The 24,744-nt window shown below is 33.6% G+C and overlaps 1 protein-coding gene across 6 annotated transcripts in view; it reads right to left on the bottom strand.

The window, feature by feature from the left end:
• Nucleotides 1–24,543, bottom strand: part of LOC134844158 (glutamate receptor ionotropic, kainate 2-like) — a 114,086-nt gene extending 89,543 nt beyond the window's left edge. For 2 of the 6 annotated variants that reach the window (XM_063860699.1, XM_063860704.1), the window contains exons 1-2: nt 4,618–5,111; nt 286–1,041 (exon numbers count right to left, since the gene is read on the bottom strand). In XM_063860699.1, the coding sequence (XP_063716769.1) occupies nt 286–370 (85 nt within the window). In that variant the 5' untranslated portion in view covers nt 371–1,041; nt 4,618–5,111. Of the gene's footprint in view, nt 1–285; nt 1,042–4,617; nt 5,112–7,349; nt 7,520–23,640 lie in introns of those variants that run through there. The other 4 variants (XM_063860702.1, XM_063860700.1, XM_063860701.1 and 1 more) reach the window with 4 other exon arrangements.
• Nucleotides 24,544–24,744: the final 201 nt, after the last annotated feature.

The following is a 24,744-nucleotide window of genomic DNA, read 5'->3' as shown; positions in this document are numbered from 1 at the left end:
CCCCTAGAGAAAATCCTAGATCCGCCTCTGCTGAAAAAGGAAAGGACTGAATCTTATTTTCGAGCTGTTCCCAAAAAAAATTAGAATTGATCACATCGCCACTTAAATCTGCCATTTGCATACTTTGATATTTTACACAGTTCTTTTTTTTATGATAATTGGTTTCCTCTGGCTTTTTAAAACAAATGTAAGCGCTTTTTGACGCTTGAATTACTAAGATTAACATGCTACAGTTACTTTTCAAGCCTGGAAACTTTTTGGACAAATAGGCGCCAATAAACCTACCGATTTTGATGATGTTAGTTGTGGGATTGGTGTAGGCAGCTACAGTTGGTGACACGAGACAGCTCACAATTACGATAAACAGCATCGCAACCAGAACGAGAACTCCTCTCAGTTGAAGTTTAGCCGGCTTCTGGTGATGATTGTTCAATTTAACATTGCCATTAATTTAAGTTGTAATCGTTATCGTAATTTTTACCGTTATTTTTCCGCCCATCGAATGATGAAAACGTTAAGTAACCCAAGAATATTGTTTTCTGAATGATAAATAACCCAAGAATCTTGTTTTCTGAAGAGTCTTGTTATAAAATTACAAAGAGTTTGTTTGGTACTTCTCAGTATGTATATTTGTTGGAGTAGATCGTGACAAACATCTGTCGATAATAATACCAATAATAATAAATAACCGACACTTGAGTTCTGTATTGAAACAATGATAACCAGATAAAACTGTCGGTCCTGGACTTATTTGTTGCCAGATATTTTTAAGGAGTTATATCAATAAAAAACATAGATACGGCAAGCATAACAATGGACACTTAGAAACGGACACATTTTGTGTTGTTTTTGGCTCGGTAAGGCAGATTTGCTTCCAAATCATCTGCTTGCTTGATGGTACAAAGATTCAACCAATGGTACAACAAATGACTTTACAACGATGACCAGAAGGGATTTTTTCCATATAAACATTTATCTCATTAAAGAACTTTTGACCAGCAATGTTGGTCTCGTCGTTTCTCGCCATATGCAGCAGATCATCTAAAACAAAAAGGAATCAGAAGTTACACTATCTTGAAAAACCATGAAAAAAGAAAATTAAAAATCTTTCGCTTTTAACAACTCTATTTACTCGTCAAGGACGATACACAACCTAGAACTCAACAATTTTGGCTGATAGGTCAGCGTATAAGATTCTTTTGAAACGGTATGAGCAATTAAAATGCTTAATTTTATGAAATAAGTAAAACCAAAACAAAACAGATAGTTCATTGCCAAAAAATAGATCAAACAACTGGAATTTTTTTGAGTATCGTTTTGGAATCCGAATGCAGACACAAATAGTATCGATATCCTAAATCGTTCAATGGCGTCCAAGCTTTCTTTGGGCTCATTGTCTAAAATCGAATAAAAAATCAACTTGGATCATGATTTTTTTCTGGATCTACTTAACAATCTCTCCCCCCCCCCCCCCACCTTTGTATCTACTAAACAATCTCGACCCCTGTAAATAAAATTAGTAAACTCGCGCTAGAGAGTTGTATTTAAATTCGAGTTTTGCTGCATTCTGATTGGCCGAAAATTCTGCAAGTAATCTACTTAGCAATTTCCTCCCCTTTCTTGAAAGGGGGAGATTGTTAAGTAGATCCTTTTTTCTTCTGCGATTAATCCGACTAACAGCTTCTAAGTTCACTGAGTGCTTACCACTTTTTGAAAGTGACGAAAAAGTGCTCGCCAGACAAATTTAAAATTTTAAATAGCCATTTTTGGTAAGTTTTCTAAACATCATCTCAAAAATATTGATTTTCAAAGCTCAAAATCAAGAAGACGTTTCAACTCATCCTATTTGCTTTTAAATTATGGTGCGTTGATTTAGTGACCATTTTGTTAGCTATCAATCATATTGGATAAAAAAAACTCGCGATAGATCTCGGCCTATTAAAGCGTCCTTGGTAATCAAATTGAAAAAAGAGGCTAGCAATTTGCTCTTATCAATACGTTTCTCGACTCAAATAAATCACTATATATTTTAACATAGTGTAGAGGGTAATACATTTAGAAGTAAGAATGAAAAAGTGTTCTGCTTTGAAAAAAAATGAAACAAAAATTTTTTTTCCTACGATTCTAAAGCTATTGAACGCAAAAAAGTTTCCATCGGTATTGAAGGATATCGTAACGTTTAGGGCTTTTATTTGATAGTAGCAGTCATGTTTGCTTATTGTTCCGACTTTTTTAACGAAAGTAACGGAATATTTGTGCTCGGGTGGGTTTTTTTTCTTCAGACAAATTTCGACTTTTTAACTAGCCATTTTTGACGGAATTTTTAGAGATTACGGGTTTAGAGGTTACCATTTTGGTCAATTTCGGATAATTAACGCGCGATCTATTTCGCGCTATTAACGCGTAAGCTTAGAGTTAAACCGCCTTAGAAATCGTTCCAAATTGGTTGAAGGAAGCTTATTTGGCATAATTGATTTGTTACAAGGAGCGAAATCTATCTTTTTGTACTTTATATGGCGTGTGGGGGATGATTTGATGATTTTCATAAAAAATTTTAAATTTCAGAGAAATTTTTTTTTTCATTTTGTTTTATTACTTTTAACTTTTTAATGTTATTACTGCTCCATAAACCTTAAAAGGCAGTCGGAACACTCAAGACTTGGCCCTGATATGAGCAGTTTTGTTATGTTTTAATTAGTTTGCGTTCTAATCTGCGCGATTCGTCATTACAAAACCAGCTGAAGAGTCTGGCGGAAAATGAAAACGACTCAAATGTCATGTTCTCATCATAAATTTAAAATTAAAATTACATATTAATTGTGATTATTGTTTGCGAATAATTAGTGCTCAATTTTCAACTACGCGTAACGTACGAGTCGAATAACTTCTCGAAAAGCATTCCATTTTGAATTGAGACAATCTAGTTGGTCAAGAAAACGCGTTACTACAAATCATTTTGTGTTTCATATTGTAGATAGGGGAGATTTCATTAAAAATCAAATATACGATCAAGTTGTTTCTCTTGGTTCTCGTTCAGTTATTTTTTTCTGTATTCGTTCAGCAAGGGAAACTTTTTCAGCAAGGTAAAGTGAATGCAGCGATGTTTTTTTTGTGCGTATTTTGTCAGAAACTCTTGAAATTTTTTCAATCCAGGAAATCGACGCCCAATTTTTGAAGTGACACGATGAAATTATGCGCCGCTTTGCTGAAACTAGAAAAATATCAACAATCAATTTTAACTATCAAGCGTTATTTGCACAAATGCAGTAAAGTGGTTACGACTAATTATGAAGTTTATTAATTATTACAAACAAAAAAATTCTCAAATGAGAAATATCAAACATCCGACTGAAGACGAATTGGAGACGTCTGAAAACTGGCCTAAAGATCTCATGACAGCTTTTCAGATATTTGCTTCAAATTTTGCAAATATGATTATTTAACTAGAACAGAAGGTTCTTGTGCAATTCGCACAAAAATTTTGGCGTACATTCATTATAAAAAATTTGATGAAAAATTTGTACAAACACGCCTAGGGAGAATTGTCAATAGTTGTCTTCAAAAAATTAAATTAATAATTGAGAAAGTTTTTGCTAAATTGTATTGCCAAAAAAGCGAATGTGAAGCATAGCGCTTCCAAAACAAAACGCTTCCAAAACTAATTTTTCTGGAATAAGATTAGTTTTTCAGTACTGACTGGGAGTTTTTGTTTAATAAGCTTACTATTATAAGCCTGCTCGCTCGTTTTAATAGCTTTGAAATACACCAACAGTTTGAAACTTCCAACCAATTTTTGTTGAGACTGAGGAAAAATTCGTTTGAATCTTTTATGTTGATTGAATCAAAACTCACAAATTTTAAAATGGTTTATCACTCGCACCTTTCGATAAATATTTGTGGCACCTGATTTTGCGCGGAACAACGTCTCTGTGCCTATAAATTGTTTAGGATAACATTAAGACTCCAAAAATAAATTATAGAAAACTCATTTTGTTCCCACAATGTAACAATTTTAATTGTCTATGAGCCAGTAGATAATTTAGTATTTTATTGCGACTCCAAAATAAAAAATTAAAGCAAAAATTTTGGTCTGAATATTTGCAACTCAGATGAAAGTGAAGAATTAGAGCGAACAACGAAAATCAAGTACTTACTTCACTGTAATTTTTCCCTCGCTATATAATTTGGAAAAAGTCTCATGGAAAAAAATAATGAAAAATCAAGCTTACTTTCAAAGTAAGCAAACTAGAATACTTGACAAATTTATGCATAATTTACAGAGTATATTAGTCAATTACTTTGAATATGTTCAATTTAATAGTCAAAATATGGAAATTATGGTGTTTTAACCCGACCTGAGCTTCATGCAAACCGCAATACCCGAAAAATTTATATACTTTTTATGAAAATTTTTCATTTAAATTTCATATATGAAGTCGGTTTGGAATATATTTTTTGTACGGTGCTGCGTTTTTTTACACGACATGCAAGAAAATGGCCCTATGATTTTTTAAGTTTGATGTTTATAATGCATTTATGAACTTTCTATCTAGACAAGTTTGTTGGACACGGAAAACTGAGTTTTTGATGACAAGGGGAAAAGAAGCCAATTCGTACCTGTGTTTCTGATGGACATTTTGTTATGGAAATGAATCGGAGCAGATTATAAATAAATAGGCTTTCATTTTAATAACATTAAGAAACGGTACCACATTTTCCATGTTATTATGCCTAGTTGTGACGGCGGAGGCAATAGTAAGTTAACAGCAGCTGAAATAGGATTGGGTTTCTCCTCTGTAAAGTGCTATCGAGTTGACACTGATAATCCAACACTTCCGGTACTAACCCAGAATTAAAGTGAATTTGAAGCATTATTTCTGATATACTTTAATTTGGTGCTAACTTCGGATCCCTTTTTTATTACAAAGTTCCACTAGTTGCACGAAGACGAACTGAATCTAGGTCGAAACTTGGAGTCTCTTTTCTTTTTCAGGTCGCAAAAGAGAACAAGGTAAATTCATTACTAATCTGGATTGCAACCATTTCGACTAGCAACTTAATCTTAATGGCCTTAAAGTGGAACAACTGCTGGTTATAGGTAGTAACGCGGACAGTTTAGTACTTTATTTGTATTCTGCGAACACGATTAGACCTTATCAATCAATCGGCTGTCATCTTCCCCAATTTGTTCTTCCCCATTCTCTATCTTTTCCTACCATTCACCCCTCCCTCCCAAAAAATTTTGCATAGGAGAACTTGGCCAATGCAATTTGCACACCCACTGAACTGAAAATTAATTACACCGTACAAAATACCCTGCATAAATTGATCAAGTTTATCGGCTAATTGATGAATTTGCTAGGCAATCCCTCGGATCGGATTAAGGATAAATATTAGCATTTGTTAGAGCTGTGCCGACCTGCTATTGGCATTCAGTCCTCAATGAGACACTTTGAAGCAGGCAACCCAAAGGGGTTATAAAGGAAACAAAAATTACCTAATGAAACAACTGCAGCCGATGGTTTTTTCGGAGGCGAAGGGAAATCTTATAGTTGAGTCAGACCATCGTAATGAGTCAAATCCGGGGGGTAAACCTCAACTTCCTTTTTTGACTCTTTAAAATTGTGAATTACATCAAAATTGTGAAAATTGTCTCATTCTTTACACTTTTCTTCTGCTTAAAAGTATCTATGCTGGCTATTATCATATTAGGAGGGGGTCAGGGGGTTGACATGTATTTATGTTTGGCGAACCTTAAAAATGTTAGGCGAACCTTAAAAATGTTAGGCGAACCTTAAAAATGCCAAAACTGCCAAAAGTCCCCGAAAACGGCAGTTATGTCCACCCCTCGAGAAAATCCTAGATCCGCTTCTGCTGGCCATAGCACTCTGATTTCTGTGAGAGCAAATGTTTTTGACAAAACAGGTTGCGCCAGCTGCAAATGTGACTTTTTTACCGTGAAAAAAAACTACTTTTTTGGAAATAACTTGAGCTGCTCTTTGGTGCAAACCGCAGTTACAAATATAATATGACTTGGCAACGCAAAATCCCTTAGATTGGCCAATTCAGTTTTTAACAAGTAGCAACCCAAAAATGCTCAAGATAACCAGAATTAGCATCGTTTGGGTTGGGCCATGAAAGGGTCGATTCGCTGAGACTACGATTACAAAAGCTTTTTTCAATAAGCTTTACCTCTGGTAAAACTTTAAAATTTGCGAATAATCAAAAATTTTTGACTTAGAGGTCGAGTTCCATGCATGTATTCAATTTAACCAGATCAAACTGAGCCTTAAAATGAGGAGTGTGCAAAACGTCAGCTTAATCCCAGGTCGGAAAAGATTGAATTTGAGGACATTTTTCTGAAATGGATCACCAATTAGATTTGATTGCTGACAAGGAAATCCTCAAAACTGTCGGGCTAATTCTCAAAAGATCAATATTATCGTCTTTTGCTGAATCTTAATGCTCAAAAGGGATTACATCTCAGACGAGTCAGCGATTTCTCCAGATTTAATTATACTCTTCGCTGAGTTTTGAAATGTAGCTCAAAAAGTTTCGTGCTCTTGTATGATTTGCGGGGTTTCAAAATACACGCTGACTTGTGTATATTTGGTAACTTCAGTCCAGGACGTCCCGAAAGTATCCAAAGTTGAACAAATAGGAAGTGTTGTTCTGATCAAATTAAAGAAAACAACGTCAGTCATGCGCTGTGATGGTCGAATAGTTCAGCGCACCAATCCCACAATAATAAACTCAAGTGATTTGAGACAGGGTTAGGAACCAAGGTCGGCAAGCCGATGCAATTAAGACCAGACATAACGTTCGTTACTACCTACACATACCCCCCCCTCCCCCTCCCATCCTCACGTCTCCTTGCCAACTTTTAACGATGGTTTTGGTAATTTCATGGTTTCCATTTTTCCATTATTGACAACTGACAACCTTAAAATTTAGCTGAGATCTTGAAATGTTAAAATCGTTAGAATTATTTATTCCGTCCGAGTGGGAAAGCATTGAAAAAAAGCTCTCTATTTCAATTATTGTTGTGCAGAACGGGATCATTTGGTTCTTCCAAGCTTCGGGAGAATGCTGAGAACTGAACATAACTTTTGAAGATTTCTGTCGATCTTTTTATGAGCCAGTGCGTTTTAGCTATGTTGTAAATGTGTCAGTACGAGTCAAGAATCACGGTGAACTAAACCAATTTATATTAAAATTTAATAAATTTAATTCCAGTTAAAAATTGACGCAAAAATTGCATATGTCGCGATAAACTAATGGTTCGATAAGCTAATGAGCGAACAAAAATGGAAAACAAACTATTTTTTGTGCCATCAGGCAAATTGTACCTCATGAAATCTGCTGAAAGTCGGCTAGATTTTGGTCGTCTCATTGACGCGTGTAAACTTATTTCTGCGTTCGTCTGTGTGCAACTAGTTTCAGTTTCCAGTTCCAGTTGCCGGACAAATAACAGTTTGATCTGCAGGCTCCTCATGGAACGCCGGATACAAATTGCTTGCTAAAATAAACAAGGAAATGGGCCAGATAAACAATTTGCCCATTTGGAATAGGGACAGCGGAGGTGGTCGTAAATTTTGGCTTTCATGGAGCAATATTATTGTTGTATAGTCACTTTACCGCCTGAAGGATGATCACATGATCCCAAAGCTACCAATTATCACATTTCAGAGCCTTCTACTTTTAAAATGCAAAAGTTCGATGATAGTTGCCAAAAATAATCCAAAAGTTTAGAGTAAAAACTGTGCTAAATCTCAAAAGCTTTTACTTCTCGACAAAAACTGCTCAAAAATCCGAAATAGAAACAAAAACAAAATATTTTAACACAAAATTTTACATTGAATCCTTAAACTATTGCATCATTCATCAAACGGAACCTTTGGTATTGTTTATGACATCCATTAGGCCGACGACCAACCTTAAAATTTTCTAGAGGTGCCTTTGGCGTTAATATATACTAATTTTTGAAGCGGAGAGCGCGCCAGAAAAAGGCAATTTTTGGTGGAAAGTCTCCAAAAAGTGCCCAAAAACCGTTTTTTTTATTCTTTTTTCAAATTGCCCGCGGCACTAAGTTTTTGGTCAAAATAGGGTCTTTAAAAAAGTCACCGAATTTTTTTCTTATTTTCAAAAATTGACCCCTTCTCAAGAAAAGGCTAGATCCGCCCATATTTGTAAAACTATTACAGTAGTAAGCTTGATAAAGTATCAATTTTGCTAGTTGAGCTGGGTTTTAACCATTTTCCCTGCAATTTTCATGAATAATATTTCCTGTTGTTCTGAATATAAATTTGAGAATTTTCTTAAAAAATAAGACAAAAAATAGGTTCAGAAAATATCAGCTACTTACCATACAAAATTCAATAAGTTTAGGCAATGAAAAGGCTAAAGCATATCAATTCCACTTTTCAGTTTAGTTTTTTAATCATACTTTTGGACCCGAAGCTTCTGATTTTTTTGTAAATACTCCTCAAATGAAACTCAAACATCTCAATGAGAGGTAGTTATTTTATGATTTGATTATCTTTTCCGAATTTTGGTATTTCTTGACTGTCGCAATCAAAATTAGATCTTTCTCAACCGTTGCACCCAAAATTTAGGCTTTTGAGGTTTTTCAGGTGGGGGTGTGTCTGTGACCAACGCGGGCTCTTATCTACTCCTCACTCCCACATTTGAAAGTCATATTTGATAAACCATTCAACGTTTTCGAGTTGCAATGAATTTTTTGATAGTGAACAAAAAAAGTTTTATAAACAGATTTGTTTTTGTTACCTTGCAACGTAACATCACACATTCAGCTTTATCAATACTTGAGTTAATTATAATAACAGAAAAAATTTCTGCGACCGGCGAGACCCAGAAAGATTTGGCCGCAACTGGCGTCACAAAAAAAATGCCTTGCGACTATTGCTTTTTTGCTCCAATCTTAAGCGTTATTTCAAGCTATAAGTCCAGATTATAGCTTGCTACTGACTTTTTGATTTCTTCATTTGAAGCCTTTTTTTTTAAAAGACCGAAACAAATGTGCTCGACCGTGCTCGACCTAGGCAAGATACATTTTGACCGTGCCCGACCGAATTCGGCAAGTTTCAACTTTCAAACAACATGAGTTATCCAAATTTGACTGTTATTATTTATGCTTTTCGGATAACATCTATGATGATTTTTTATCAGAATGAAATGAGTAGAGTTATTTACAATTTAAATGCTTTGTAGAAATGAACTGTTTTTGAACTATGTTTTTTAAAATCTTTTGCAATACTGGTTCGTAATTTGAGCTGAAAACGTTAAAAATGAATATTTGATATTTGACAGAATTTTTTTTACTCGAGGTTTGTTTTGACCGTGCTCGAGTTATGGTTTGACCGTGCTCAAGCTTTGCTTCGAATTTGTGCTCGACCCAAATCCTGTCTCGACTAATCTTTTGTGATCAAGCGCTGACAGGTGCTCGAATTTGAAAGTCGAATTTTTAAGCGAGCACCTCGACGTGGGTAACAATCAACAAGACAAATTAAATTTTATATATTTTTTACACCTTTGTCGTAATAAAAAAGGTAAAAGTATTTAGCATTGTTGTCCGTTTTATAGAAAAATTAGAGTTGAGTTTAACTATTGAAATTTAGGAGGTAAAAATCAAATTTCTCCTAAGCTATTCAAAACTGAAGTCAATTGATTCTTGTATTAAAGTTATGATTGTTTTAAGCATCGTGCTGTAAATTAAAACAAGGCTGCTCTTATCAGGGAAAAAATCTTGAATGTTCCGACTGCCTTTAATTGATCTCACAGATAATTTTTTGTTAATTTAAATAGTGGCAAAACTATGAGTTTTAGGCTGATAATACCAAAAATTAAGTGCTGTAATTTGGATCGCGTATGAAGTCGATAAAACCAATTAGGTGCCTCATTTCAGTTTGGAACGGTTTTGTAGTTCGGGATAATAAAACAAGCAGTTTTGCACAGAATTGTGGCAGGTTAATATAGTGGTGTGCACTCTCGACTGGCGGCATGCACATTCGATCCTCCGGGGGAGTTTTTTTAATAGTCGTCGAGCATAAATATTTCTCACTTTCTTCGAAGGTCCGAATTACAAAAGGTAAACAGCGATATGTCTGTGACATCGCGACTCCTTGTCAAACAACACAGCGGTTCGTTTTCAGACTGAACCGCCATTATGAAAACCTGTCCAGGTTTCGAAGTTGCGGTCCTTCGATACGCAATTGAGTTTCTTGATATGAGATCAAACATCCAATCAAATATCTACCATTTTTGTCTCTTTTCTCCCCCACTTCACATTGACACTAACTTTATGATCTAACGAGTGATTTGATAAAATTATTTACCAATACAAAATAACTTTAGAATTGCTTAATCAGTCGATCCGCATACAGTCTCTTTAAAACAATTAGAGGCAGTCCACAAAAATCAGCAGAAGTAAAAAAAGGCCCGCTTTTTTAACCTGCCTTCTCTTCCGTTCAATTCGGTGCGATTAAAAACATTTTTACGGCCGCTTTCTTTCAGCACATTACAAAACAAAAGACAAATCATATTTTTATTTTCGAACTAATCAGCAATTCCTATAAAACCGCAATTTTGTGGCAAACTTAGGAACCAATTTAGCAAACTTAGGAATTGGTTATGATGCAGACTACTGCGCAGAAGAAGGAGTAATTTGAATAGATAGAACAGGATACGCACTGATCTGAGCCGCGTTATCTTTTTAAATAGGAGCGATGAAAATAGGAAAAAAGAATGACGGTTTGGTGAAGTTTGACTGTGAAGACACATTTAGAGCGAGACAAATCAAACAAAGGATATGATAAATTAGAAGGGAAGGTGGAGATTAAAGTGGTAAAAGGAGGCAAGACAAAGGCGTCCAAAGTGCCTTCGTTAACTCACCTCAAACAGGGTGAACAAAGTAGAGGGAGGCGGGGAGGGGTAAGACATCTTGTTGACAATTCCTCCCCCCCCCCCCATTAACTCCAGTATCCTACCTAGTAAAAAAAACTTCCGCCTATTAAAAGGACCAATTAAAGGGGGGAAGAGGATTGGGAGGTTATTGTAGAATTCTGTTTTTGCTTGAGAGAATAAATAAAATTGAACGATACGGCTTGATTTCGAAAATTATTTTAAAATTTTTATAGGAATCAATAAAATTATATTGGGTAGATTTAATTCTATTGGGTAGATTGGGGGCGGCGGTTTGGGCGGATGCCCCCTCAGGAATTCGACGCCCTGACGACCCAAAGGGTCCCCTTTTGTACTATTTTGAGATATCAATTTTTGGCTGACTGGCCCTAAAAATTTTCTAAAGGCGCATTTGCTGCCAATGTTTACAAACTTTGAAGGGAAAGCGCACACCAAAAAAAACGCAACTTTTCGGTCAAATTTTCCCAAAAAGTAACTAAAAGCTCAGAAGAACAATTTGGTCAACCTAAAAAAGTCAACAAAATTCTCGAAACTTCTTGAAAATCCGCCCCCTCGAGAAAATCCTAGATCCGCCCCTGACTAAGTTGGCTCATGGTGACTTGCAATGCATTTGAGCTCCCAAGATTACCTTTTTTATATGATGAAAAGTTCAGGTCGCTTGAAGTACGTTCACTAAATCTATTTGAACTTACCGGTTATATTTAAGTACGTCAAAATTTAGAAATAATAAACCCCAATTTTCTAAATCTGCTTGTATAGCCCGTGCGTCAATTTTCGCAGGCCAGTTAATCAAATTTTCTGAACAATTCTTGGTAGTAGTCATTCCAGAGCCTGATCTCTCTTGGTGGTTTTAAGCGCATGATGTTTTATGAGAAATAATATCAAAGTGTCAAAATCTGAGCCTTGCGGTCATGAATGAAACCCACTTGAAATTAGCAATTATCAACTCAAACTGACTGTTCCAAATTAGCGGTTAAGACGCGCTTCTTTCGGTTACCTCGTGCAGCGAATTGTTAATTTGGGCCAATGAAATTCCAATCTTGTAATTTGCGGCAGCGTAGAATTTTTGTACAAAAAAATTCGTACAAGAAGTTCTTATCTTACATTTTTGCAAGAAACCTCCCTCATCTTACAACTTGCTTGTCAAAAAAAGTACCGTTCTTTTAATAATCTTAATGCTCAATTTTGTTGGAACTTATAGGATTCATTCGATAAGATTCTTAGCATTCGGATATAGTGATTTTATTCAAGCTGGGTGCTATTGCGGTTGTTCAGTAAGCGCGTTTAATTCTTATAATACCAAATGGCGAATTATTTTTATGTTCTGAGCACGTTATGCGCTCTCCCAAATGTTTTCAAAAACCCTTCTCAGAAAAACGAAAACAAATTTTTCTATCTCATTGAAATGTCAAGAATTAGATTACCTCTCGTACACAAAACTCACATCGCCATGTAATGGATTGCAATCAACTTTAAAAACTTGGCTGAACCTGCTGGAAGTTTTTTATTTGATCACATGATAGCTAATGTTAAATTAAAACCAAATCAAATATTTATGCCATACTTGTGTATTTATGCTTGCAGTGATGATCCTGAAGGATATTAAAAAATTAACGGCTGCCTTTGAAGGATTATAAAAAAAAACGATGTTCTACAACACCGACTAAATAAATCATCAAGACTTTGAAAAGCTTATTTGAAAACCACGCTTCCGATAAAATCGTAAAAACAATTTTGCATTTAATTTCATCACTGATTGCAAAATTTAACAAGGATAGACGGTTACGGTGCATAAACACAGAATGTTCCGACCACTAGTCTTTCAAAAATTAAAATGAAAAAGTTTTTTTTTTCAACTTAGAGCAGTTTTTGCTGCGTGGTGTAATTGAGGATCTGACATACCAGCAGAATTTCAGTATATTCGACAGCCATAGTAGGACAAGCAAACTCAACAAGAATTTTTGAAGAAAAATGACCAGAAAAACAAAAAAAATCGAGAAAAAATCTTAAAACTTTCAAAAATTGCAAAAAAAATTTGCATTTTTTTTTCTAAATTCTGAAATGGCCTTAAATAGCACTTGCGTTAAATTCATTTTTAGGGCTTAAAATAAACATCAGCCAGCTTTGTAGCTTTGTAAGCCTGCTCGCTTTATTTATTCGCCCGAAAATTAAATAAAAATCGAAAAGTTTAAACCATTCCTTTTTCGATACTAATAAAACAACTTGTTTGAGTCACAACTGAGCGAGCTTCATTTTGGTATATCACTCGGCCCATTCCTATGAGTATTTGCGTCGCCTAATTTTGCCTGGAAAAAAGAAAAAAGTAAAACACGCCCGAATACAAAGATATCTCACTCAGGGTGATATTGATAATGTCTTTAGCGATTATTGCATTAAAACTGAGTTTAGTTTTTGAAAATTAAAGGTTTTTGTTCAAATGTGAAATAAGTTATTTCGAAAACCGAAGTCAAGAAAAAGACTTCTTAAATTGCGAATTACGCTTTGTAATTATCTCTTAGTCCGAGCTTCAAATAATTTTTTTAAAATCATACAAACCAAAAATAATCTCTTTTTTACTCATAACGTTAGAAAGGTACTTGAAAAGATTCTTACATATCCAGATCTAGTTCTTTCGACTAACGCTGTGTTTAAAAGTTATATAACTTTGCTTTTCATTCCTAGACGTCACTGAAGTGAAACTCATTGAAACATAATTTTGAAACCAAATGCACTGGTTAATAAATGTCAGAGTCTAATAATTGTTCAGAACATATAAAATGGGGAGAAACTTTGTATTCAGGTGTGATTAGTGTAATTTTATTGTTTTCCACGCAAAATCATGTACCACAAATAATTACCGTAATGAGTTAAGTCATTTGTGAAAGATTAATTATAAATTAAGGCCAGTGAAAATCGTAATTTAATAAAACGTTGTCAGTCGTGATTTGAAATTTTTTTAAAGTTTGAAAAAAAAATTCTAAGTTTTGATAAAAAATCGTTTGAAATTTTTGATACCTGGTCTAATTTTGAGCGAATAAGATCAGCGAGCAGGCTTTTCAACCAACAAACTTTGCCACAAACAATAATTGCAATGAACTGAGTGATTTGTCATAGTAAAATCAATTTATTTTTGATTCAAGCAACATTTTAAAAAATTTAAAGAATTTCTTAGTGTCGAGAAAATCTGGTTTGAAGTTCTTGAGTTTTTTCTAAATTCGGGCGAGTATTGTAATGAGCAGACTTATTATAGAAAGATAAACCGTGAAATGTACGTTTTTTTTTCAGTACAAGCTCGAAATTATTTCTGTCAAAAAAGTTATTTAGTAAAAACAATATATATATATTTTTTGATTAAAAAGAAAAATCTAGTCCTTTTTCGACAAAACCGTTGCCCGATATGCTTTTTTACTGTGAATGACAGACACGCCTACATTTTAAATTTTGTCATATCCTTCCACAACTAGGCACAAAACACCACTAATTTGAAAAAAGCGTGAAAACTTTTCATGCATTTTATAAAGAATATGGTCGGAACATTCTGTGCTATTTCCACAGCAACTGGTGATCCTTATTTTAAATTTTTGTTGGACACTTTTCAATTCAAATTCTATCAGATGGGATCTTAAAAAGTTTCGAGTTCCAAAAACATTTAGTGGGAAATGATAGCTTTACACCTGATAATCTTGTTTTTAAGGATGTCAATGAAATGTTCGAGTAAACAGAATTTTGTTTACGTAGAATAGTATTTGAATCGCAACTTCGAAAGAAAACTTTGGATGATATTTCAAATGTCACTGCTGCATCCAGTAGTAATTGAGACTCAGATTTGGGTATAATCACCGGGTGGTATAATCAGAAGGACAACCGGTTGCTGTGCAAGCAGCACAGAATGTTCAACCGTAGTCTTATAAAACGATGAAAAAAAAATCAAGTTTGTTTTCATTTTTTTTGTAGGAAGTGTCGTTTTTGTCCACGGTAAGATGGAATGATTTGAGCAAAAGCTTAAGACTCAGTCATGTTTGATGTTCATAGTAAAATACCCAAATTGATTAACAGTTTTTCTCAAATAGTGACTAAAAAGTAAAAATCAAAAATTTTTGCAGTATTTTTTTGAACTTTTGAAATTTTTCATTCCCAAGATGGCCCAAAAAAGTTAAACACTTAATTTACTGGAGTAAAACTAAATTTTCAGGGCTTGAATAAAATTTATGCGGCTTATTCCTCTCTAACAAGCCTGCTCGCTTGTTTAGGTTGTTCAAAATTGAACTAAAACATTTCAAACTAACTTGTCTCAACAGGTCAAAAGTTTTTTGAAAACAAAAACTAAAAAGGATATAAAAGGCTTTAATATGATATATTAAATCCATTCATTCCTCTCGACGATTACTTATTGTTTCTCAGCTTAAGTGAAAAATAAAATAAGAGAGCTCGCTCATTTTACACATCTTGAAAAAATCCAAAAATTTCAAACCTGTTGTTCTCAACCATGACTGGAATTTTTTTGGAAAGTCTTAAAGGTCATTTGAGTCACGATTGAACCTAAAATGAAAGAACCTAAAATGATATATGATTCAACCCATTCGGATATTATTTGTGGTACCTGATTAATAAAAAAAACTATAGTTCCTCTCTATATTTGAAGGGCGGAACTTAAAGTATCGTTACCAAACATAAAATTTCTGAATTAATTCTTTGTTTTCACTATCAGAACATAATAACAATCTTGACCTCCGTTCATCAAACTTCTTGACCCATTTTCATGAATTAATTGACAAAAAACTTGCGGAAACAGTTTTTTTTTCAGAATTCGAAATATTTTTTTTGTGCTGTTTTCTAATTTTGTAAAGTTTTAGCGAAATGGCGATTGGTTTGCATGTGATTAGATGCTTTGAAAAAAAAATCCTCTTTAATTTTGCAATTTTTAAAACGAAACAAACAACCAAGAAAAAAATTGTTTTTGGTTTGGGTTTAGGGGGGCTATTAAAATGTTGTTCTTAAATTTGCTCTGATTCAGTGTGAAAAACCAGAACTTCAGACCAGTTTCTGTCGACACTTCGTGACGTGTTTGAAACAAAAACACCTCCTAAACTGAAAATTAGAAATTTTTTTAAAAATTAAGACAACAAAATTTTAAAAATGATCGTTCATTCCTTTAATTTTTGATGAAGAATGAAAAACAACCAAAATATTTTAAAGACCAAACAGAAACAATTTTTTTAATTAATTTTAAGTCCCAACAAGAAGCAGCTTCAAATTTCAATCTCTAGCATACAAAAATTAATACCGCGGACCAAACAACAGAAAAAAATGTGACAATGTGAAAGAAACGGCCGAAAAATTTGTTTTACTATAAGCTTGAAGATAAAATTTACAGTTTAAGAGTTTGTTACCTTTTTTCATGATTAAAACTCTGATAGTTTCATCTCTTTTTGGCATCTTACTTTTGTACTTTAATTTTTTTGATCATTCCAAAAAAGACTTACAGACACCCATTTGTGAGCCGTTACAGTGAGCTTTTTTTGAAATGCTATTTTTTTCCATCTGTTGATGCCTTAAGCTCCAATTGAAATGGGTATTCCAATAGTAATTATATTTTTTGTGAAAATTTTATCCGAACGAGCTAGCAAGCGTAGTATAATGGCATGACTTGACTTTTTCCAAGCTAAGTCGCAAATATAAATGCTCACTTGGTGGCAATTTTGCTATAACCAAGCAGAAATTTTCCGGCAGAAATTGTTTTTACGTCAACCTCAATTAGTAAACAGTAAGACACCAAACAAATTTTATGCAAAGATACATACTCAAAACTCTCCCAATTAATAGAAAACTGCTCGTATATCAGGGCGAAATACTGAATGTTCCGATGACTGCATTTCAAGGCAAACTGAAAAATTTTTGATTAAAAAATTGACAATATATATAAAAAAAACATTTTTTCTTTTGTCTTCCTTTCATCCCCTCAAATGGTGAGTAGTAATCAGTACTTATAGGGCCTCATATCTTGATATTAAGACCAATTGACTTGCCTCAATTCAATTGTTTGTACAATTTCAATACTCAGTGCTGATTTTAAGTATCTGGACAAAACGCATAAAACTGGAAAATTAAAACGCAATTTTCACAAACTGGGTTGACTTTAGGTGAAAAAAGCTGCTGTTAAAATTTGCTTACAACTTTAGCTTATTAGCAAAATGGATCAACCCGCGGCAGTTAAAAAATCAACATTAAATTCTCTGCTAAAACGGAAGACACCTATTGTTCCAATTTTCGATGATTTATGAAAAAGTTGCTTGTTTTATCCAGTCAGTTGTTGACATTTTAAGTAACGGAAACATTTGACAGAATTTTTTTATACGATCTGAAAATTTTTTTTTTATTGAGCTCAAATGTGAAAAAAAACGCTTGTGATTAATTTTTGTACAATTATGGTGGTTCAAAAAATGCTAATATGGCCAGTTTTGGACAAATAAAGAGCAAACGCTGATTTATTTTATGGGGGCAAAACTTATTACATGAAAAAAATTAAACCACTTGTTTCTCAAATTGAGATAACTTTGATAAAAAGTAATGAAATCTAAAGTTGCTCAAAGATATAAAAGAAATTATATATAGTGAATTTTCGTTTGCATTTTCGGGCCCAAATTTTGAAACAAAACGGATTAATTTTGCCTAATTTAACCAATCAAATTTTATGCTAAACCTACCGGGTTAATCGCTTACAAAACCAAATCAGAGTGAACTTCTTACGAAGCCCACCAAAAATTGAGAACGCAGTGTTATCTCAAAAAAAAACGTTTCAAAATATTTTTAAGTTACAAAAAATGGTGCTTTTATAGTAAAACTGACAATTGTGTGGAGTTTAAATTAGGCAAAATTTTTTGTGGGCTTCATAAAAGGCCTAGTTTGGTTAGCAACCTACCCTATAGATTTAATGTAACATTTGATTGACTAAAAAGCCAAAATTGAGCTGTTTTTGTTTTAGAGCTTAGGCCCGAGTTTCGTAAGAACAAATTAAACCAAACTTTTGCTGCTGAACTTTTAGGCAATTTTGACGCCAGCATTTTCCACCTAAGTCAGCTCAGTTTGAGATAATGAGGCTTTAAATATCACGTTTTGTGCTTTTATTTTTTTGTGTGTTTTGCGCATTAGTTAAACCAAAGTAACCAAATCAGTAACTTTTGAATCCGCATGAATGTACAAAAACTGATCACAGGTGACTGTTTTTTACATTTGAGCTCAAGCGTCAATCTTTTTCAAATTGTATAAAAAAATTCTGTCAAAACGCTTAGTTAAAACGTCAAAAAACCACCCAAGCATAAGTGTTCCGCATTTTCTTCGATTTCATTTTAGCACAGAAAATCAATCATTGCTGAATTATTCAGCTGGCCGGAGTCTAACCATTTTAAAGCTTCTACATATATTTATTCATTTTTTTTAAATTACCCGGTCATACTTTGAGAGTAACTTTGGCTCCTGATAGCAATCAGATAATTTAGAGCTAAATTACAATTCCAAATGGGAAATGACAAATCTGAAATTCTAAAACTATGATCTCAACTCGGTTAAGTTTGATGTTTTCGTTTTAACACCAAAACTTTTCTGCTCATCCACTAGGCGGTTTGGCTGTATTGTCTATTGCAGTCCCTTGAAATGATTCCAAAAAACATTTTGAAATCAGCGCAGAAACGAAAAGGTAGATGCACCAGTCGGCGGTAGCAAAGACAATCGCTACAAATTATCAAATATCCTCCACAAAATTCCGGCTGTCACATTTTTTGATAACTAGCGGTGAAACTTTTATGCGTTAAATGACCTGAAACGTTTCATTAAAAATTTTAAATTGACTGTAATCCATTTTTAAACAATTATAAAGGATTTTAATTGATTATAATCTGCATAAATTGATTGCAGATATATATTTTTAAATTGGAACACTTGATGCATTTACTGCCTACTTCTTTTTAAAAAGTTATAACCTAGTATTTTTGAAGTACGAAACCTCTCACACAATAAACACTCCCTATATCTAACCCCCTACCACCCCCCCCCCCCCAAAAAAAAAACCAAATTATCACCTGGAGTATCATCTGGATTTGAAACTAAAAACAAACAGGCCAAAAACTGATCCGGCTTTTAGCAAAAATGCATTGCATTCATTTTTAATGTAAAAAAAGTGTTTGTCATACTTTTTCATACAATTCCATGCGTAGATAAAAAGGAAATAAAAGTCTATGATCTGAAAACTGCGTGATACGCGTTTTTCTATATAAAAAAACTGTACGGCAATCATTTTCCCATAATAAAATTTTCTGGGAATAGTATGTTTGTTATAACATGTTTTGAGTTTTGCTTTAAATTGGCAAAAACGCACAAGTTATAATAATATAGATGAAAATATAGGCAAAAATAGGAGACTAAAAAAATTCTAACCAATTTTCTAACAGCTTTCTAACCGAGGAATAAATTTCAACTTACAACTTGACGTTTGTTTTGCAGAAACAACGGCTAGTTTTTGAGTTTTCTGAAAAGTTTTTAGTATTTTTCTGGCAAATTTTAGAAAAAAAGCTAATATAATCCATTATAGTTGATTTAATTGACTTGAAATGATTTACAAGTTTAAAATATAAAACCACTATAATCCATTTAATTTCAACTGTAATCAAACGTTTAAAGGAGAACGATTTCAATTATTATCGACGGAACACCACCGGAAATCCTATTTAAATTTTATATCGTTTGTTAGCTGTTGCATTTCATCTGAATGGTGACCTATCATGTCCTCACAATGGCATTTTTGCTGACATAGTCCGAGAATTTTTTTTTGGCATAGCTCTCTGTATTTTTGCTTTTTAATAATATAGTGTTGGTTTTGATTAAAGCAGCCTAAGTGACTTTAAAATTGAACGTATTGAAGAAAAAACAGTTTTAGTGTATGAAATACGTAGCAGCATACAGTGCTGTTTTAAGTATCCGGACATAACGCATCAAGCTTGAAGTTTAAAACGCGTTTTTCTCAAATTGAGTTGACATTAGGTGAAAAACAAGGTGGCAAAAAACTTTCTTATAGAATTTTAGCAGAGTTATCATGGGCATTTTTTGCAAAACTCAGGCACAACATATTAGTCCAAAAATGGATCATTTTTTGGCTTTTTGTATTCAATCAAAAATTACGCTAAAGCTACGTAGTCGATCGCTGGCATAATTATGTCAAAGTGAGTCTCCTACATAGCCCACCAACTTTTAAATTGGGAATTTATTTTAAAAAATGCGCAAGACTTTTAAGACTGTTTCAAATAATAATTTGGTTACACATTGTTTTTGAGATTATACTTTGCTCTAAGTTTGCTCAGCTACGCGAAAGACTCACTTTATATAATTAGTTCTCGAATACAAATTTTTGGCGAAGTTCCTGTTGATCCACTTTTGGGTTACATTTTGGGCATGAATTTCACATAGTGCATCATAATAAATCTGCCTAAGATCTAGTTCAATATTCTCTTCATCGTTTTGAGAAAAGCTTGTTTTACATTTCAAGTTTATGGGATTTGTCCGGGTAGTTTAAATCAAAACTGTACTGGCATTGTGTAACACGATAAAACCATTAAAATACTCAAATTTATCGTTAGATCACACGAGATCTTTTATGCTGGAAAATGCTTTATAATTTTGAAAGAAAGAGCAATTTCTAAAAATATTCCGTTACTTTTGTATCGAAAGTCGGAACAACAAGGAAAATCGGACAAAATCAATTTTGATTGATCTTTGCGAAAAATTAAAAATGAAAAAAGGAATTGGGAAAAACTTCATTATTTTTTGGTCCGAAATGAAAAGGTTATTTACATTATTTTTTAAAAAATAATACGTCATAATTGTTTTTTTGTGCCATTTTTCTAAATAACGATTTTTTCTTTCGAGCTTAGCGTTAGTGGTAAACTTTCAGTTTTTCTAAGACCATGGATTACTTGAATGGGAAAAAGTACTCAAAACGATTTATTTACAAACAAATTTCAGTGTTTCTGTACGATTGATGATGAAAACTAGGTCTTATAAAATGTAGTCTTGAAACAACCTGAATTCATTGAAATACTCTTTTTTTTCTTATGCCTTATAGAAATGTGTGCCTTTGTACTTTCATGCAAAGTTGAACAAGACTGCTCGTATCAGGGCGAAGCCCTGAATGTTCCGACTGCCTTTAAAGGTTTATGGAGCAGCAGTAATAAAATGAAAAATTAAATGAAATAAAACAAAATGAAATTTTTTTTTTTCTAAAATTTGAAATTTTTTATGGAAATCATCTCCCCACACGCCATGTAAAGTACAAAAAGATAGATTTCGTTCCGTGTAACAAATCATATATGGCAAATGCACTTAGTTCAACCAATTTGGAACGATTTATAAGACGGATTAAATCTCCGCTTACGCGATAATAGCGCGAAATATATCGCGCGTTAATTGTCCCAAATTGGTCAAAATGGCCAAAATGGCAATCTTTAAACCCTCATAACTTTACGAAAAATGATAACAGGTGAAATATTTTTTCAAATATGAGCTCAGGACAACAATAGCTTTCGAATGATATAAAAAATTCCGTCAAAAAAGGCTAGTTAAAAAGTCGAACTTTGTCTGAAGAAAAAAAAAACCCACTCCGAGCACAAATATTCCGTTACTTTCGTATCAAAAGTCGGAACAAAAAAGACTCAACCATCAGCCGAATTGCTTGAAAGTTTCAGCTTGCTATACAGTAAAACAACAGCAATTGTTTCATTTTTTAAATGACAGTTTTTATGGTTAAATTTTCTTCAAAACAAAACATAGTAGATCAGGAAGACTTGATTTGCTTCTGGAAATTGAATACTGCGTGAATAGCTGCCCTAACTTCTGAACTTGTTGTTCCGACTTTCGATACGAAAGTAACGGAATATTTGTGCTCGGGCGGGTTTTTTTTTCTTCAGACAAATTTCGACTTTTTAACTAGCCATTTTTGACGGAATTTTTTTTAAATGATTCGAAAGGTATTGTTATTCTGAGCTCAAATTTGAAAAGATATTTAACCTGTGATCATTTTTCGTAAAGTTACGGGGGTTTAAAGATTGCCATTTTGGCCATTTTGACCAATTTGGGACAATTAACGCGCGATATAATTCGCGCTATTAACGCGTAAGCGGAGATTTAATCCGTCTTATAAATTGTTCCAAATTGGTTGAACGAAGCTTATTTGCCATAATTGATTTGTTACAAGAAACGAAATCTATCTTTTTGTACTTTATATGGCTTGTGGGGGGATGATTTTTATTTAAAAAAAATTTCGAATTAAAAAAAAAAATTTAATTTTATAAATTTTTTATGTTATTACTGCTCCATAAACCTTAAAAGGCAGTCGGAACATTCAGGGCTTCGCCCTGATACGAGCAGTCTTGTTTTCTTTTTAAAATTTCTTACTTTTAAGCGCCAGAGCTGTCTGTAAAATATCCAAACTTATACCCATAAAATGTAGTACCTTGTAATATTCTGAGATTTGAAAGTTCAAACACTAAATCAAACTATTGCCATCATTACCATCATTCCAACGATTTCAAACTTTTGTCAAAAACGACAAAAACAGCTTTCTGATGGCCTTCCAAACAGAACATAAGGTTTGTTATTTTCCGCAATAACTAGTTTTAGTGATTGCACGGCTCGTAAATAATTGCTTAACATAATTTTTATCAAGAAGTAAGTTCTATCAAAAGACCTATCAAAAGTTTCTACGTAGGGCAAAGCATTCAGTACCTAACTCAAGTTCTTCTTAAAACTTTACTTGACATTTCTGTGAAGGCCTGATTACTGTTCCGATCATTGGAAATGGGGAGACATTGTATTCTGGTGTACTTTGTGTGGTTCTTTCCCGCAAAATCAGATATCTCAGATAATCATCATATTGGGCTGAGTGATTTATCAAATTTACGCTCTTTTAGTCGTGTTGACATGAAAATTTGTTAAAAATTGTCCCAGTGTCGAGAAAAACATACTAAGCTTTAAGATAATGAAACATGACAAAAAAATGAAAAAAAAAAGAAAAAAATAACTTGACATTGATTATTCGAGCAATGAACTTTATTTTAACTTCGACTGATCGATAAATGAACAGCAAACAATCTTCAGAAACATTTTTGGACAGCAAAATATTAAAGAAATTATATAATTAACAAAGAGTGTGACATGGACAAACATTCTTTTTAAAATTTAAGTCAATTTCAAGCTAATAATCTGCTTTAAAATTACAAAGCAAAAATCAACATGCGTTATACCCCCAACCATTTTTTTTGCAGTTGTATACTTCATGAAGATTCAAGAATCACTTGCTACATATATATCGTTTTGACAGCCCCTTCGCTAAATCTGCCTCGAAGGCATACAGACAAAAGTAAGGTGGGTTATACCCGCGATCAGTCTCGAACACTGAAGTTAAGACAGTAGGAGCACTATACCCGCGAACCTCTAAATCTGATTTTAAATCTGGTTTTTGAATAGAAATATCAGCATCGTGGCCTCTAAAATGCCCCCACTTACCAAAAAAAACCGAAAATGTTCCCCAGGATATCAGAGAATATGTTGGAGGCATGTGTCATAATTGTTTGTGTTCCTGTGATTAACAAATCTTTCAAGTGCAACTGCGCGAAAAACGTGAAAAAGGATGAATTTTATGGCTAATTTACTAACCTGATGGACGGGAAAGCAAAAACAAGAAAAGAGGAGTTGGCATAACAACCATTCAGCATTTTAATAAAATCAGGGCGGCCTAACTTAGTTGCCCTTGTTTTGCTAGAGTAGAGAGGTAACAATCACGACAGAAATAATAATACAAAATCAATAGTAGCAGGGCCAATTTAGCTTTGTTATGTGGACTTGATATAATCCGGCTCTATTTCTAATTTGATGCCAACTTTGTTGTTTTTCCGCTGCGAGACTCGAAACATCCGCACTTTGGTAATCCAGAGAAACCATGGTAAAGGTTGCATAAGTTGTGTTGTTGAAAAATGGGATTGTGCGGTAACAACAAATACATATTTGTGTGTTAGTAGTTATGGTGCTGGCAGCAACATTAAAGTTGGTCCTTCAAAAGTGCCCATACACTCCGCGGAGGCTCTTGTTCTTTCTCGTAGTTTAGAAGAAATTATTATTATTTCACTGATTTTTGTTGCTTGCTGGGCTAAAATTATGGTGAATGAAAGCACGGGTGACCCAGATACAAAAAAGTAATAGAGAAAAGAAATGAGAAAAAAGAAAGAAAGAATGATAGATACAGAAGAGGAGGATTGAATTGATTGAGCTAGGAGGTCCGCAGTTTACTTTAATGAAGCGACTTGAAGTGACTTTAAGACTGGTGAGCTGCGCAGCATCAGTAAAAAAGCCACACAAAAGAGGCCCTCGGCTGAAGTAATCAATTAAAATTAAGTGCTGCTGCTACCAAACCAAAGATGCCCCCTTACCTTTACAGTTTTCCCTTATTACACAAAGTGCCAACTCGTCCACTTTCTATGAAGACAGCAAAAAGAGGGGAAAAAGTTTTTTTTTCGCACCAACAATCAGTATCAAGTTTGAAATTTTAATACGTTTAATCTATCAGCCGCTACTTTTTCACAGTAAAATTTTTCAACAATTTTTATTGGATACTAGCAAAGAAATTTAGGCTTTTACGGGGCAAAGTTTTCAAAATCAAATTGTTGTAGCTGAACGTAACAAATAAATTAGGGCATGACGTTGTTTTCCATTAAATTGATCATTTAAAAAATGAAACAGATTTTCCAATTAAACTACTTTAGT

The sequence above is a fragment of the Symsagittifera roscoffensis genome, chromosome 4 (assembly GCF_963678635.1).
Source record: "Symsagittifera roscoffensis chromosome 4, txSymRosc1.1, whole genome shotgun sequence".
Classification (NCBI taxonomy): domain Eukaryota; kingdom Metazoa; phylum Xenacoelomorpha; order Acoela; family Convolutidae; genus Symsagittifera; species Symsagittifera roscoffensis.
This window is presented reverse-complemented; position numbering and strand designations above follow the sequence as displayed.